Consider the following 18,611-nt stretch of genomic DNA (forward strand, 5'->3'; position numbering starts at 1 on the left):
CCGAGCACAGTTGAACAAGCTTGACACGAAAGCTCAAGGTCAAGCGCCGAACGTTGTAAAAGCTTGTACCACGTACCTGAAACAGAGAAGTTACAAAGTTCGATAATGGCTACGAATAATTTGGAATATTTATCGGATGAATTTCTTGAATTATTACCTGAACGGATGCGACGACTATATGAGATGACGGCTGAAAATAATTCTCCAAATCCTGGAATTGACAATTCGCGACGATCCAGTTTTCCATCGATCAACTTGGATACACGTGTGACACAATTGCGACCTGAAATCAGAGAATATGACAGTGACGGCGTAAATCAGAGATGTGTAAATGAAAATCAGAGATGTTTAAATGAAAATCAGAATAACGGTAAAAAGCAGCTGAGACGTTCGACCAGAAATGCTGCGAAAGATGCTGATTTTCGACGCCGAGAACAATTAGGAATTCAAAAAACACCTAAATCGAAGCCACCTAAAATTAGAGATCGAAAATTATTGCGCAGCTTGCACGAGAACATTTTGGATCAGAGAAGGGAATGGCGGAGTGCTGAAATTCGGATCGATTCCCAGGAATATCAGGAGGCACTCGAGGATGGTGATTTGGATTTTTTAAAAACTGACTTAGACGAAATAGATGCGAATGGTGCCGACGAAGCTATAGCTGGAAGCAGTGCACTGATGACAGGATTCGAAAATCCTGATGCATCGATAAACCAAAATGAACTGGAATATGAACTCGAAGATGAAATAAACCGATCAGAGAGATGTTTAAAAAATATTGCTGAATCCAAAATGGCCCAAATTTGCAGTTTTGACCCTGTGAATTTTGAGAAGAAAATTGATTTGAAAATTGAGAAAAAGCCTGATGAGCAATATCCAGCGCCATTATCTCAGGACGAGTTAATTTTTCGAAAATGGGCCTATGCTGCATCTGATAATCACGATAAAAATGAAGACACCATTAGTAGTCGAGTAGTTGACTCTGAAAAGGCGATTTCAAGAACCAGAGAGGATGTAGGTCACTTATATCTAGAGCTACGTGCTCAAATGGCCAGAATGAAATCAGATCTCAAAAAAGATCACGAGAAGAGGATCAATGACCTAAGATCAGAGATGAGAACAACCTTCAGAGCCTACAGGGAAACTACTGATCGAGTACTCACCTCTCACGTGCTCATTATAAACAAAATGAAAGAGAGAAATATGTACATGAGTAATTTAATGCATCAGATTCAAATGCAGTACTTAGAAGATCAAGAAAATATGCAGATCGAAAGAGCCGAGTATTTATCATGGAAAGATCACGTTGACGGTTTCATAGCAGAGCTTCATGATCCAGAAGAACCACCCTACCAGCCCCCTGTTGTGCCGACAGTTGTGCACAACGTAAACAGTAGCAATGCCGATAACACTGCCAGTCGCAGCAGTGTAAATCCAGGCAAAGGCGCAGATCTTTTCCGAGGAAGGAGAGGATCTAGAGATCGATCAAGGTCCCCCGCCCCCTACAGGGGCAACACCGATAACGACAGCCGCAGTAACGAGAGATGTGGCAACAATGGTAGCAGTAACAATAGCTATCGAACGCATGATAACAGACCTAATCGCGATAGATCATCGTCAAGAGAATCACGATCAAACAGAGATGATAGAAACAACGATCGAGACCATCGAAATGATCGAGATAGCAGAGATTACCGAAACAACGATCGAGATAACAGAGATAATAGAAACAACGATCGAGGCAGCCGTGATCGACGAGACAGCAGAAATGATCGAGATAACAGAGATGATCGAAATAGCGATCGAAGCAGTGATTATAACAACAACAATCGTAACAGCTTCGACGGCAGCAGTAATAGCAGTAACTATAATCGCGACAACAGAGATGATCGACGAGATGATCGACGCGATGATCGACGCGATGATCGAGCGAATGATCGACACGGAAACGACGACGATCAAGAAGTGCAGATTGATCCTAGATGGATTCAGGCTGAACGTGAGCAGCAAAACAACCCCCCAGAACGTAAACTGAATTATAGAATCAGATTTGGGAATTCAAATGTCAACATAAGACCAGACAGATTGCGTGAATTTGGGGTAAGATATTCGGAAGATAATAAGTACCAAGTTTACAACTTCTTGCACCGATTTGAAAGACGTATGCAGCCATACCAAGTATCCCAAAGCCAGTATTGCGATGCCCTAATGGTCCTGATTGATGATAAGCTGATTCATATGGCACCTTGGAAAGATTTGCAAGAAAACAATACTGATTATTATCAATTGAGAAAAGATTTCATCGATTGTGCTTGGGGTCCTCTGAGGCTAGAAACCATTTCAGAAATATGCCAGTGTGTAAAACATCTTCAACCACACAATGTTCAGAATTGATGATATGGCTGAAAGTGCTCAAAACGACAAATTCACCATTCGAAGATATCATTATGATGATATACTATAAAATGACACCCAGCCTCAGACCTCGCTTCACTGAGATTGAATTGCAAGATATCAACGTTTTCGAGAAAAGACTGAGTGGAATGACTCGTGTTGAAGAATTTGCTCAGAGACCTCCTGAACCAGAAAGGCCTGCTACTCAGACTCGAAATACACAACAAAGATCAGAGAATCGTCGATCCAGTTTTGGTGGCACTGATAGGCGCTCCAGTTCCTATACAGCTCGGAATAATACCAATGAAAACAAAAGTGAGCGCACAACTGACAAGTATAAAAAGCCAACCTACGATAAAAATAAAAGTCAGCCCAAATCAGAGACTACCAAAAGCTACCAAAAAGACAGAAAAGATGAATCTAAGTATAAAAAACCGAAGAAAAAGACACATGGTGTTAATCAAATGAGTAAGGAAGAAACACCATCAGAGAATGAAAGCTCAGAGGAGCAACAGTCCCCCCCTACCTCGCCTGAGGGATCAATTGATTCAGCAGGATTGCCGTCGGGAAACGAGTAGCTGACGAGTGCAAATTAGCACAAGTGGAGCAATTCCATGAGCTACCACAAGAAGAGTTTGAACTCATTGGAGATTCACTCGCCGTATTTTTAGCAAATATAATACCACGACGAAGGCCTGAAATCACTCAGCCTTATCTCAAAGAACAGATCAACATCAGCGATCTGAAAACAGCCATCAGAGCAGCCACCTTTACGAAGAAAAAAGCCATTATATCACTGGCTCAATATGAACTGAACTACTCAGACATGGCTTCGAGTGTTGTGAAAAATTATGCGAAGCAAATTCTGGACAATTTAAAGCAGAAAGGATTTGAAAAAATCATTTTGCTGTTCCCACTGGTAAAGCCAAAAACTTCTGCAAGTAATCCAGTATCAATGGACAAGTATTTTGCCTACAGAAGAGCGCTAGAGTCACTGGAAGACGATGTTGTGTCATTTTGGTGGTCTCCTGCTGCCTTATTTTTGGACTTGAAAAGAGACTCACAAGATCGATATAAGCGTCAATTTCGTGTTGATAAAGATTACAACATGATGCCAGTGATGCATAAATTCCATTTGAGCAGAAAAAATGGCAGATATTATCCAAGATTTGCACGCAAAACAGAGTTGTTCCAAGAGATGGATAAAATGTACAATTACGATTGGCATCAGAAGAAACCTCCTGAGAATGGCACTGAGCAACATGGCACTCAGACTGAAGAGAGTAGAGAAGTTATAACTGAGGAAGATGGCTTGCAATATGAAATAGTAAAGAAGAAAACCCTGATCGAAAAGAAAAACTCAGACATTCCTAAAAACATCGAAAAGGAAGTCGCTGATGCTGTAAAGAAAATAGAGAAGTTAAAAAAGTTCATGAAACCTCAAGCGCTCCAAAAGCTACTCAACAAGATAGGAATCCCCTCCCCCCATGAGGAGGAACGAAACTTATCAGAGACGTTGCAAACACCTGTTAAATCCGCTGGGGCATCAGAGAAGTTAAAAATAACAGTCAACCACGTGACTGGGGCAACGCCTAAGCCCCCCAACACAACATGTATATCTCAAAATTCAACACATGTGCCTCAAAACACAACTCAGAGTGCACAACCGACAGCAGGAACTTCGATGAATCTAATCCAGCAACCAATTACACCTAAACCACCGCTGCGCAGAGAGGAAATTGAGGCTCGAGTCAGAGAGCAAATCCTCAGAGAAAAAGATAAATTTGACACGTGTGTAGTGCCACTTACGATGGATGGCACCACCTACCCAGCGCAGCTCGATACCGGGGCAACCCCTAATGTAATATCAGAAGAAACTGCGAACATCCTGCTCAGAGATCACTATGACAGCGTTCAGTATATCATGCTGAAAAAACCTATTGTGTGCTGTTTGGCTGACGATTCAAAGGTAGAGACATACAGATATGTGATTGTGCCAAAACTCAAATTTGGAGAATGCGAGCTCAAAATTCCATTCTACATTATGAAAGGGTGTAACCAGACTTTTATAATTGGTACTAAAACTATGAAGGTACTTGGAATTAAGACTGATGTGGAAAATAAAAGAGCCACATGCTGCCCTCCAGGCCAAGAGAAGATTGAAACACTCAACTTTATGACTGAGGAGGAGTACAAAAAGGAGATTACACTCAGACGAATCAGAGTAAAGAAAAAGAGCGTTGAGCAAATTGATCACATATCCAAAAGAGCAAACACAGCTGATAAGTACCAGGAAATGGAGCCTGAAGATGTGGACGATGGTCCAGAAGTATTTTTGGAAACACTGAGATCGGATTTGGAGCAAGCTGTAAATGAAGAAACCATTACGAAGAAACAGGCTAAAAAAGCATTTGACATACTCAAAGAATTTGCCTGTGTATTCAGCAAGTATCCGGGAAAATGGACAGGACCGCCGATGAAATTGAGATTCAAGGATCCCAAGAATATCAAAAGATTCCATGGTCCGAAGTATACTCCATCTAACAAACAGATGCCACTCGTGAGAGAAGCTCTCAGAGTGATGATAGCCAAAAAGATTGTTGAACCTTCGACCTCACCTTACATCAATGCGCTGGTAGCAAATATCAAGAAAAATGGCGAGGTGAGATTATGCTTGAATCCTATGGAATTGAACCCTATACTCGAAAATGACTACAATGAAGCTCCATTGCTTGATAGAATTATAACAACAGACGGACGTGCCAAAATGTACTGTTGCCTCGATTTTGTGGCAGGATTTTGGCAGATGGTACTACATGAAGCATATAGGAAGTATTGTGCTTTCATCGTAGATGGAGAAGTCCACCAGTTTATAAGGGTGCCATATGGATTAAAAGTGTCATCTGCATTATTTGTGAAAATGATAAACACCATCATGAAGACAAAAAAAGGCAGAACGAAGTATGTAGACGATGTGCTACTCAAGGCGATGACTTTCGAAGAGATGATGGAATTACTCGTTGATACACTGAAAATAATCAGAGACAATGGACTTAGGCTCAATCCAAGAAAATCAAAGTTTTTCAAGAAAAGTATCAACCATCTTGGTTTTCAACTCCAGCCTGGGGCAATTTTGAAGCAAAATAAAAAGCTCCAAAAGCTTGATGAATTCAAAAAGAAGCACACCAACAAGAAAGGCGAATTCAAACTCAAAAATGAAAAAGAAGTTATGGCATTTTTGGGAATTGTTGGATTCTACAAGCGCTTCATCGCAGATTATCAGCAGCTAGCAGTGCCACTTTATGAAGTGACTCGAAAAGAAAACTTCAAGTGGGGTGAAGAGCAGCAAAATGCATTAGAGATGTTGGAAAACGAGTATCGTAAAGAATTCAAATTAGCCACTCCCATTGATGGTGCAGATTTCTACCTAGAAACGAGTTTCACCCAAGATGCCATGAATGCGGTGGCATACCAGAAAGACAAAGATGGCGTAGATCACGTTGTGCTGTTTGTGAGCAACACATTTAAAGAGCACCAAAAGAAGTACACAATAATAGAGAAAGAGATGTACTCACTCGCGAATGCATTAAAAAAACTTGAAATGTGGCTTCATGGATATACGGTGCATGTCAGAAAGGACATAATGTCAGTTGTGCACCGATTTAACACATTGGCTCAAATACATCGCAAAGCAGCGGCGTGGATAACGCATTTTAACTGTCACAATCTTGTCTATGACCTGCCAAAAAGAGTTGGAAAATGGTGGGATAGACAGGCACCTGAATTGACCTTATACAGCACGAATTGGACTCATATGGTGCCACTTGGCGTTGTTTACAAAGATTTGGTTAAAGAGCAGTTGATTGATTGTCTTAAGAGGCTGGACTTGTACCAAAACAGAGATGAAAATTGGTCAAAAGTCATTCGGAGACTTCAAGCAGACGAGATTGACATGACTTCCAAGCAGAGAAAAGCGAAGAAACAGCTCGAGAAAAAATATGTCATTTTGGAAGAAGAAGAAGGTGTCAAAATACTGTATCGAATCAGAGAAGATGGATCTAAAGTGCCATGCATGCCTGATGAATTGTACAAAGATACCATAATGTACTTACATGAAGAATATGGTCATGTGGGAGCTGCCAAAATTGACTCGATATTTCGACGCATGTATTATTCGCCAAATGTGCCAAAATCTGCCAAATTGGTCACAAGCGAATGCCTCGATTGCAAGCACAATAAGAATTTTGGGCAGAAAAAGAAGCTAGAGTATGCTCAAATTTAAGGAACTAAATACCAGGTATGGAAATAACGCCATTTTTGGTTATAGATTTCGTAGTTTTGACGGTGATGTGATTTTTTCATTTCAGTCTTATAATGAAATTGAATCAAAAAAATGGTGGGAAAATGTTTATTTTGTGTATTAAAATGAATATGAAGTAAAAAAATAACGTAAATTGGTGGTATTATTTATAAATTTAGTCCTTGAAAATTTTTTTCCATATCCAAAGATGGCGTATTTCCATACCTGGTATTTAGTTCCTTACTCAAATTGAGTCTTATGGCATAGCAGATGTCTTGTCAGCTGATTTAATTGGCCAGATCGCCAACAAAGCCAAGGACCCAAAATACATGCTAGTAGTAAAGTGTGTATTCACTGCCAAAGTGTGGCTCAAAACCCTGATTGTGGCTACTAAAGAAGAGGTCTCAAAAGCGATGAAAGAGATACTCGAAGAGGTAAAGAAACTGGGGCACAAGGTGCGCAAAGTAATCACTGATAATGGCACTCAGTTTGTGAGTGATACCTGGAATGATTTGCTCAAATCCTATGGTGTAAAAATAGGCCACACCACCAAGTACAATCCACAATCGAGCTTAGTGGAAAGAACAATGAGAATAATTGGCGACAGGCTGAGAGTAAAAATCAACCAATCAGCTGAGGACTTCGATTATACACACCATGGCTGGCATAAATATGCCAAACAGGTGGAAAATGAAATAAATAACACACCTACAGAATTCGGAGTAAAGCCAAATGAAGTTTGGGGAATTCCTGATAACTTGGCTCAAGAATTGCCAGTGCCTAATACTGGAATAAATGCCAAATTCGAATTGAGTAAATTACGAGAAGAGCAACGTGCCAATAATGTTCCATCAATAACATCAGAAGAAGCTCTAAAACTCAAAATGGACCCAAAAAAGCTCATTGTTGACAAGAAAGGATTTATCTGGGTAGCTGTAGACGGAGCCTGTTCCCAAAATGGTACAGATGAAGCAATAGCGGGTATCGGAATCAGTTGGACACCTAGTGGAGACTTCAATGTTTCGGAAAGAGTTGTGCACCCAGAATATAAAAATTCGAATAATTTGGCAGAAATCATTGCACTGATAAAAGCGATGGAAATTGCCCTAAATAACCAGATAGAGAAGCTCAAAGTATTTTCGGATTCCAACTACTTGGTCACTGCAGTAAATCACAATTCAAAGAGATGGGTAGAAAATAACTGGAAAAACACCAACAAAAAACCAGTTCATCACAAAGCAGCATTCCAGCAGGTCATTGAACTCTCTAAAAAATTCAAGGAGTTCGAGTTGAGACATGTAAGGGCGAGAAAATACGATCATAATAATTTCGTAGCTGACAAATTGGCCAGAAAGGCTGTATATACCCAAGAAGTGGTTGATGAGAATATTGAAAATATGACCCAGCAGCAGGCTTTAGTGAATTTCATTCGTGAAAAAAGAATGCAGCAGAGAATAAATAATGAGGTCGCTTTCAATAAATTACATGGGCCCCCTACCATTTTCGAAAATGGTGAATTGGTCATGTTAACTTCTCATCGTCTGTCATCATATGAAAAAGGACTTTCAAAAAAGCTATTTCAAAAACGCTATGGTCCATATACAGTTGAACAGCATGTAGGTAGCAATTGTTACATGGTCAAAAATGTAGCTGACCCTACCGACGAGCAGATTGTTAACACTCGCCAAATGACGTCATACCTCAATAAAAACCAGTTGGAAGAGCTCAAAAATGACCTAAAGCAGAGATCAAAATTCGACAACAGAGATTTGGTGGAAAAAATCAGAGATTTTTCGAAGAAAAAAACCACAAGTCAAAATGCTGAAATGGAAGAAGAAAATACTGATGAGGAGGAGGTCGATGACCCCAGAGATCCGGAATATTTACCAAGAGGTTCGCGAAAGCAGCCTGAAAAAACCCTGGAAAAAATTCGCCAAAATTGCGAAGCAGAGAGACCTAAAAGAGATGTTACAAAACACGATGCAGAGTTCCGCCAGATAAAAAAGAGATTACGAAAAAAGCTCCCCCCCCTCCTAGAGAAAAAGCTCGAAGATTGTCTCAAACAAACGTTTCCGGACGAAGAGGAGTACAAAGAGAAGAGGGAAGCGGCGCGGGAGAGATATGAAACGCGTTCGAGAACGAAGCAGGTACCTACCAACGCTGAAAGCTCGAACTTGCGAGATAAAAATGCACCGGACGGCCATGATAATCCTCGTAACAAAAAGAAGCGAAAAAAGACCTTGAATTTTATTCACTTAGAGATGTTGGAAAGTTTCGAACGTGCATATTTTGTGAAAGCTTTCACGAAATATCAATCCAAGGCCAAACTAAGTGAGAAATGAGCTTTTGTTACGTTCATGGCCAACTACTTTTAGCATACATGTAGCGTTAATATACTTTCATCTCCGAGTGCAACATTTTTGATGAGATTAAAAGTAAGATAATTTTAGCTATGTGAAAGTTTATCTTTAAAATCGCCATTTTGAAAAACTCATCTATTGTTATGGAATTTCCGATACACAACTGTAGCATTAGAGCTTTCATTCGTTGATTTGATGTGCTCAGATTAAGTAGTACTGTGTATTTTTCGCGATAGTTTGGGAATTAGTGCTAATTTAAGCGTTGTTATTCATTTTGTTATTAGAATTTTTTTTTCTTTTTTTCAAAGTTGCACTTCGGATAAAATTTAGTCTTGTTTAATTTATGACTAGTTTTATTTTAATTTATTTTGACTAATCGTAACTATTAGTTCACATAGGTTTAGAATTTTTTGTAAATAATTGTAAATTTTTTTCTTTCCAAGAGAAGTTGAAAAATCGTGTGAGCATGTGTTGGGGAATTTTGAACGAGTAATTTTTCACAAAAAATAGAGATGTTCAAAATCCAGGTTCGATCACAGGTCGAGAAAGGCGCAAGAAGGTTTTCAATTGCGAAAAAATGAGAGAAAATCGCAATTTTTGAACTTGGAAAATTTGCAACCGGCCAGCTGTCAGTGTACATAGACAAACGTTCCCAGCTGTGTGTGGGGATAGCGACGAGCGGCTAGCTGTCCGTGACGATAACACGGAATCAACGCAACACAACACGAGAGAAAACGAACGCGACACGATCTAAAGCTAACAAGATCATTTGGTACGCGAAAATAGAGATGAAAAAACGGGGTACTTACTGCAGCAGAGATGATAAAAAAGGATTCCGGTTCCAGCTCCGAAAACTTCCAATTTGGAAAAATGTCAGCTGGCTGATAACAGAGAGGTTGAAAAATATCGCCAACATGTTAGAGAAAATAAAATGAATCGTAACCAAGATTTAACGTACCTGTAATTTCTCTGATGCTTTTCCGGTCATCGGAGTATTTTTCCGGCATCTCTGATCAATTGGAATTACCAATGAACTTTGGATCGTTTGCCCTTGGTGAAAACAGTCATCCCCGTTTGGCTCCAGTGAGCTTATTTCGATGCTGATTGAATCCGGGAAAGTTGCTGTAGAAAGAGAAGAAAGTCCCTGTTTAGTTCAACATCAAGAAATACGATTCGGAACGCGTAATTAATTAAAAAAGTACCTGTTAATTGCTCCAGCAGAAGAGTTCATCGATCTCGTGTTGGCAAAGCTTTTGGCGCAGTTTTGGCCTTACATCGAACCAGTTGATACGCAGCTCAGCGCGTGTTTTTTGCACAATTGTAGATTTTGATTCATTTTTTATCTATTTTGAATTTGTACATTTCTCTGCTTTTTATGTAAATATTTTGTGTTTGTGAATTTTGTAGCACTTTAGCGACTAAGATGTAACCTGTTTTAATATTTATATGACAAATTGTTTGCATCTAAGGTAATTTTAAGTCGCTAGTGCCGTGAAAAAACAGCAGAGATGTTTAAAAAAAAAAAAATTGAAAATTCGACTTGTTGGAAGTCATGGATGGATGCCGAAGAACCTAGCTATTCAACATCTTGGAAGCTGCGGGTTCATAGAAGCGGGGCAGAGGGGCCCTACCGTCCGTTGTCCGATTGGCCAATTTTTGGCTTCAATGTACCAGCATCTCCGATGTCCACGCTGTTCAATGGAAGCGGGGCATATGTACCGGTAGGGGATGCGCCCGCAGCTTCCACCTAGAGGGAAGTTGTGTTCCTGTCGGAGTGGCAGCACTGCTTACGAGTAGTGCACTCTATCGAAGTAGTTCGAGATGCGCCACTCCGAGCTTCGAGCTTTGAAAGTTCGTTAGGTATATTTTCACTGGTGCTAGCGTAAGGTAGCAAGTTCAGAGCTTCCGCTTGTAGTCGATACTACAAGTGTATTTTATTCAATAATGTGTAGTGTGTTTTATTATAAATCTTCGCGTGTGTTATACCAGAGAAGTGAATAAAACATTACGAACATTTAGCGGTCTTATGATCATTTATGAGGTGTCTCAACATCAATGCAATTTGATATCTTTCGCAAGGATATCGGGCAAGTTTAGGTTCCCTGGGCTTATTATATGCACGCTGGTCTTGCGGAGGTCTCCCTCAAAGTAAAGACCTCCCAAACCACCACAGTTTCTCATTTTTTACCCTTCAAATATGAATATAGACTCTACGATTTTTTTAAAATCAAGTTTGCATTTTGTTTTCAAAAAACCAAAAATAGGGGAGTTTTTATTTTATTTTCAAAAAATGACGATTGCATTTTCTCTTCTAAAATTTAAATTTACCAACTTTTATTTAAAAAAAAAAAACCGCAGACTCTACATATGAAATTGCAGACTCAGTAAATATTGCCTCATCTTACACCCTAAAGTTAATTATGCGAAAACTAATCTTTTTGCCCCACTTAACAGGCTGTGGGACATATGTATACTACTGAATTTCTGTCAAATTTTTCTCCTCGCATGGTTTTTAGAAAAAATACTTCCTAAGGAGAAAAATCAACACGTTTAGATGATCGTTCAATCTGCAATCACACCTCTTCAGCAACAAGCTACTTAAAATTTAGTTTTCGTAAAAATTCATCAAGCATATCGTCATTTCCCAGAAGGAAAATCTTCGCGAAGATAAAGAAAATAAAAAAAATTACATCGGTGTCAGGCATCCCAGCGTCTTATCATCCAGTCCTTTCAATAAAATCGACATTTCTTCATCAGTTAACGCTCCGGGGTAGATTTTCTCTTCAATATGCGGTAAATGAGATTGAGCGTACGCCGTCGATACATAAACAAACGCCTACGAACAAGATCAAATATCAAACAGTTATTCCAAATTGAAAGAAAAAGTTCTTCAGTTCTTCAAGGACGAAAAAATTCAAGCGTGTCGAATGTTTTTATACTTTCGCTGTTCCGTTTTTATGCAAAAATTTACGCGGCCTTCGATTTGCTCATTGTAATAGAAAACATTGGAATTTCAATTTTTCTCATCGAAAGTGTCCTAGTGGCTAAAAATATTCGCATTTAATAGCTTTCACTTTAATTTTAAAGGGTTATTGTAGGAGGAAAATTTAAGGAGAGGGTAATTAGGCCTGCAATTAAACATTAATATAGTAAAAATTAAGGTACCTACCTACATCAGATAGGTAGATAGGTACCCAGATTTGTATGCGTCAAATTTCACCGAAACCGAAATGTCGTCAACTCGTACCATGACGCTTGTTTATTAATTACCATAATCGCGATATCGAATGAAATTACAATCGATTCAGCTAACCAAACTAATTCTACATTGTACCTAACTATACGTACGTAGTACGTACGTACGTATAAATGGCAATGACACTAATATGCCAGATTTGTCTATATACGAGCAATATGGGGCTGTCATTCGGAGATATGTAATTTAACAGCTGAAAGTTCGTAACGAGAAAATAAAACTCCGCGAAGCTGGTACCGCATTCGACTCGAATTCGAACTACGTGAAAACAATATTTACAATTTTGTTTTTCAGTACCTAATGAGTTATTTCGACATTGAATTTCAAATCATCGAGAATTTATAACCTTCAAAAAAACATCCTCTCTGCGAGCGTAGAAAATTTATGACCTATACCAGTACCTATGACGCTTTTTAAGATAAATGTGTTCATTTTTAATAGGAAAAGTTTGCGCAGTTTTCAAATCTTTATCATTTTTTTATACTTATTCGAATGAAATAGAACAAAATAGCGTCGTTTTCTCGATCGAAGACGTAATCGAGGACATAGGAATTCAAAATTATTGAAGGTCTTTTTATTTCAGCGATGACGTTGTAAAAATACAGTTACGTGTTCTATTGTCTATTCGCGATGAGGATACGATTCATTGTTTTAGAAAAAAGTCAACGGTTCTTTATATCGACTGGTGGAAGCATTGTTGCGGTTTATTTTCTTCCTGTCTACGGTTTCAGATATTTCCAAGCCTAAGTCTGTTTTTATTTTTTATTTTGATTTCAAAGTTGGCCTAAATTTTTTGGTGCTGAATTTCATTAGGGCTTAAAAATCTATGAATCTAACAGAGGGTCCAAGAAGGCTTATTGAGCCACTTCACAGCAATGTGCAGGTTCTTTGATCGATTTGCTACCTATTTAAGTGATACTGTCCTGGTACTTGGACTACCTAATCTGTTTAATTTATTCAGTCTCCCAGGTCATCGACTCTTTGCACCCATAAAATTTCAAACCCTTAAATTAATCAAATTAAAAATTTCGCCAACTTATGTTTGGAATTTTGGAACATCTCCAACATTGGCTTTAATAGGCTACTCGTCCAATTTTCTAACGCAAGCTCGTCCTATACTAATACGTGTAGGTAGATTCTAGCTCTAAAAATCCATTACAAAGACTACACAACGCCGCAAAAATACTTCATTTCGGTAGTTTGGAAACTATGCACCAAACATCTCTATCCAAAGGCAAAATACCTACCTACTATCGTATGGCCCATGATCTGGGGAAAACTTGCGACTGTAAACTTAATCAGCGAACGCATCAAATATACAACCTTTTAATGACGTGATGGCGCATTTACGACGGCCAAATGACATAAAAGAAAGCGTGACTCGTGTTCTTAAACGTTCAATAATTACATTTGAACGACAAAGCAAGAAAATTCTCGTACCTGCGTGCGACACGGATTGAATTTATTTTCCGTTTGCTACTGTATACGAGTAGGTCTAGGTATAGCTTAACGTTACAGAAACAGAACGCATGTCAAAATTGCTCACATAGTGCTTAACGAGGCGAAGATGGAAAAAAAATGCTCCCAATAGGTTATAATCAAAAGGTATTTTTGTAATAAAAATCAAAACCGTGGAGCCTCGTTAATGCAGTTTCACACAAAAACGAGTTTCCGATCGATTTCTTATGACGTAGTATTTGGATTGGGGTTTTGTTCGATAGTTTAATTTGAGGCACATTCTTTTAAAAAAAACATTGGTTCAATTTTTCAGTTTAATAACTTGTAATTTATTTATTTAAAGATTTTTCTGGAAAGAAAATGAAAAGTGCTTAAAGTATTATTCTTATTTCTGCGACACCCCTCCCCTTTCTCGTTCATTTTTAGATAAATTTAATCAATGATTAATAATTGTACATGGAATTTAGAATTTTTAATTTCCAAAAATCGATTTTTTGCGAGACAAATAAGGGATCTGCGAAAAAAATGAAAGCAAACAAAATTACTTATGAAAGCACCAAATTTCAAATCTGTGGTCTGTGATTCATTTTCAAGAGTTTTGTTTGTGAAATTTGCTCAATCAGCTGAAGTTACAAAAGCTTGGCATAAGTGGATCGCTTCTGAAGGAAATTTTTTAAATTGTTTCTATCTTTTTTTAATTATCCATCACACAAAATCAATATTTGAGAAACCAAGGGTTCTACAGAAAATTGTAAAAAAAACTAGATTGTAGAGCTTAAGATTCCTCAACAGTACAGCTTAATTGATTTTCTTCAGAGGAAGAGAGGGGGTGGTAGATGAATGTAACGAGACTAATACAAAAAAAAATCATTGAAAATGGTGGAATTTATTTATGAAATTTTCGTATACCTGCCTATTCAATGTTCTATTAATTTTTCATCATTAGCTCATTACCATAAAAAATTCAGCTTTTTTGTTGTAAAAATAATATACCTAGAGTTTTAAATGTTTTTAAAAAGTTTGCGCACAATTTTTTACCATTTTTGCAAAATTTTGATGTTATCCCATCAGAAAATGGTCGGATCTGATTGGAGCTGATCAAATCCGGAATTATTTGGATCCTAATATTTGATGATCAGATTAGATTGGATCTAGACATTCTTCAGTGCAATTTCAGTTGTTTTCTATGCTATGCCAAATCACCAAGAAGAGCAAAGAACAATATCAACAACTTGACATTGGAAAAATCAAATCAAAGCACATGCAAAAGAAATTCCAAGATGGACTGGAAAAACAAAAGGAAGACAAGTTGGAAGAAGAACAAGGTACCTATAGACGAAAAGTGGCAAGAATGGAAGCAAAAGAGGCAGGGCTTGCAAACCAAAACCAAAACCCCCAAAAACCGATTAAAATTGTTCAAAAATGAAACCAAAACCGAAACCAGGAGCATTGTTTTCCCCCAACTGAAACCAAAACCGAAACCAGGAGCGTTATTTTCTCAAATTCAAAACTGAAATCGAGAGCGTAACTGATTGAAAACTGAATTGGTTTTGGTTTTGGAATTTTTCTGGTAATTAGCCTAATTAATACTGCATTTTTGGTAAAAATAAAGCAAAAACTGATGCTAAAGGTAAAAAGGCCTGAAAACTAAAAAAGTTGACAAATTTGGCACTGCCAAAGTGCCGCTTTCTAGTCACATACACAAAGTATTTGAAAAAGTGATCACTTTCTTGGCCTTTTTCCCTTTAAACAATGCAGAAAAAAGGAAAAAACCAAAACCAAAACCGAAACTGAAACCGATTCCTTTGAAATCAAAACCTTTAAGCAAAACCAGAACGAGAGAGATACTATTTTAAAAACCTAAACCAAAACCTTTACTTTTTCAAGAAACATAAAACCGAAACCAAAACTGAGAGTGATATCTATCTGGTTCTCAAGCCCTGGCAAAAGATTAAAACAGCAGCAGAAAATTCTATTCCACTCAAAGAAAAAAGAAAACACAAACCATAGATGACTCAAGAGATACTGGATTTGATGGAAGAATGAAGAAAAGCAAACAGACCAAGTAGTGAATACACACACAGCACTAAATAATGAGATCATGGGAATGTGCAGAATGGCCAAAAATGAATGGTATGAGGAGAAGTGTCGAGAAATAGAAGAACTGGAGAAAAGGCACAATTCTAGAGAAATACATACCAAAGTGAAGCAGATGATGGCTGCCCACCAGTGCTGTGAGAACGAACGAAAACGGGAACGGGAACGCCTAAAGAACGCTACTTTTTAAATTTCCTTCAAAGAACGAACGGACTAACCCACAAATCTTCTTGAAGAACGTTCTTACTCAAGAACGGGGACAATAAAATTGCGAGAACGGAACGGGAACGGGAACGAAGTGCTAATTTGGCGTTCTCAGATGTTCTTTCAGGGTCCTCTAATTACCTCCCAAAATTCTGAAAAATAGGGAAAAATAAGCTTTTTCCACAAACTTTCAGTTGTTTTTTGGTACAATTGAAGAAAATGAAAAAATTTCCACCAAAAATTGCTTGGCTTGTACCACAGAACACTATTGAGAACGGGAACGGGAACACAGGAACGTGAATTCTGGAAATTTTTTTGAGAACGAGAACGGGAACGGGAACGGGAACGCTTCTGCTTATGGAGCAGAAGAACTAGGAACAGGATCGAGGTGTTGCATTTGCGAACAATAAGGAACAAAGAACAGCGTTCTTTATAGTGAGAACAAAGAACGGGAACGGCAACGAGCACTTCCGCGTTCTCACAGCACTGCTGCCCACAAGAAAAGGAGAAGTAGAATAGCATCGTCATCGTGGTTCCTTGTCCTTTTACAGGACATTGGAAATCGCATTGTTGTGGTACCCTAACAGGGTGAGGCAAATGCCTATTGCCACTGCGATTATTCTAGGGAATCGATGTTGTTTTGAGCTTTCACATAGTAGGTAGTTTCCCATTGCTTTCTACGCTATCTACAAAGTTGCTGATACATCAATAGCCAGGCTTTTACAACCCTGAGTTACGTAATCACTAATCACCGCTACATATAGTTGCTCAACCAGTTACAGCTTTCTGTTGCCTCTGCTGTTCTGGTGCTCTGAGCGTAACGTGTAATAGATGTTAAATGCACTACAATGTATACCTTACACGTTAACGCCTGCATCTCTAGCAGAATTTCAACCCACGACCTCTTGTTCAGAAAGCAGTGGCTCAACCCAATATGCCACCGAGCTCGGAATAGCATAAGTACATGCGAAGAAAAGATGGAAAGTATTGTGTTAACAATCAAGAAACAGAAGAGGTCTGGATCAGTTACATACAAGAACTGTATGGAGATGACACATGTCCGGCTCAAATGGAAGTTTCATCCACAGAGGAGGCACCACAAATTGAAATGTGGGAGCTGAGAAATGCGGTGAAGACAGCCTGAAACCACAAAGCAGTGGGGGAAGATCTCATACCAGTAGACTTGATCAAACATTTAACACCAGAGTACAAAAAGGAGCTGCTGAAGATTATAAATGAAATATAGGATGAAGGTATGCTGCCTAAGGACTTCAAAGCAGTAATTTTTGTACCAATACCAAAGAAGAACAACTCACAAAAATACTCTGAGTATAGAACTATCACTTTTGTCAAGATGATAAAAAGTTGATCCAACTGCTCCAAATTTTTAGAAATTGCCTCTCAATTCTCATTTTAATTTTTAAATTATTTCAGTCGGCTTAATGCTTTAAATAGCAGAAGCTTTATACCAACCTACTTAATTAAAATTAAGCAACATTTTGTATTTTTTTTTTTCAAAGTTCACTCCTCAGTTTTTGGAGTGAATGAAAATGTAAAAATCAAAGATGTTTCACCTCATAATACCTAAATGATGAAATGTAGATTTTTTTGTAAAAACAATTAAGTATTTTCAGAAATCTTTCTCATCTTTTTTTCCCTCTTCATTAGAGCTTATGGGGTGCTTAAATTGAATCTGCATTACCTACCTACCTAAAATATCAAATATATCCATAATTTCTAAAATGAAATGGCCTTTGATTCAAAAAATTCGAATTTTTGCTGAAAAGAAATGTTATTTTATTTTTGTACATTGAGGTATTACAGCTCAACTTTTCTTTGATAAAAGGAAGGGAGCTAAAAACCATCGAGCTTTTTAGGTCAATTACATGATTATCCAGACGTCCCAGCTTCGCGTAGTTTTCCTTACCTATCACAACTACAGAAATCATATCTAGGTCGATTGAATTCGGTGCCTAGAGAACGGTTAAGCGAGCTTTCGGAAATGTAATCAAACCCAAGTCTTTTCAATGGGTAGTGTAACAATATGGCAAAATGGCAGACGAAAAAAATAACACGTCGCCATTGCCAACATTTACGCGGAACATGAAAATAAGGTCGACAAATTATGTTTTTCTAACCTTGCTCCTGAGTGTAGTAATCGTAGCGCAAGCGACGTATTACATTATTGTAGACTTATATCGTATCTAGCATATGACAAAAAATTAACATAAAATTGACACATTGTTAAATATGTCGATATATACGAGTAATCCGCAATCCGCGCAGATATTCTACAATGAAAATAATAAAAACCTGACACGTGATTACTCTCGTTCGTTATTTTTCGACTGAAGAGAGAGAGAGAGAGAAAAAAGGTTCCAATTAGGACGAGAAAATATTTTTCTAAATTTCGTTTTAAAAAAATATACTCACTCGCGAGAAGTTCACCGGTTGTAAAAAAATAGTACAGTACCTATATCTTTAAACGTACGATTTTATATGACGAGGATGATGCTGCAGGGTTTCATTAAAACTTGTGTGT

The 18,611-nt window shown here is 38.1% G+C and overlaps 1 protein-coding gene across 3 annotated transcripts in view; it reads right to left on the minus strand.

Annotated features, from left to right (window-relative positions):
• LOC135842639 (fatty acyl-CoA reductase wat-like) overlaps nt 1-18,611 on the minus strand; it is a 39,509-nt gene that overhangs the window by 9,684 nt on the left and 11,214 nt on the right. For all 3 annotated transcript variants that reach the window (XM_065360190.1, XM_065360189.1, XM_065360188.1), the window contains exon 5: nt 11,745-11,890. In XM_065360190.1, the coding sequence (XP_065216262.1) occupies nt 11,745-11,890 (146 nt within the window). The remainder of the gene's footprint in view (nt 1-11,744; nt 11,891-18,611) is intronic.

The sequence above is a fragment of the Planococcus citri genome, chromosome 4, assembly GCF_950023065.1.
Source record: "Planococcus citri chromosome 4, ihPlaCitr1.1, whole genome shotgun sequence".
Lineage (NCBI taxonomy): Eukaryota > Metazoa > Arthropoda > Insecta > Hemiptera > Pseudococcidae > Planococcus > Planococcus citri.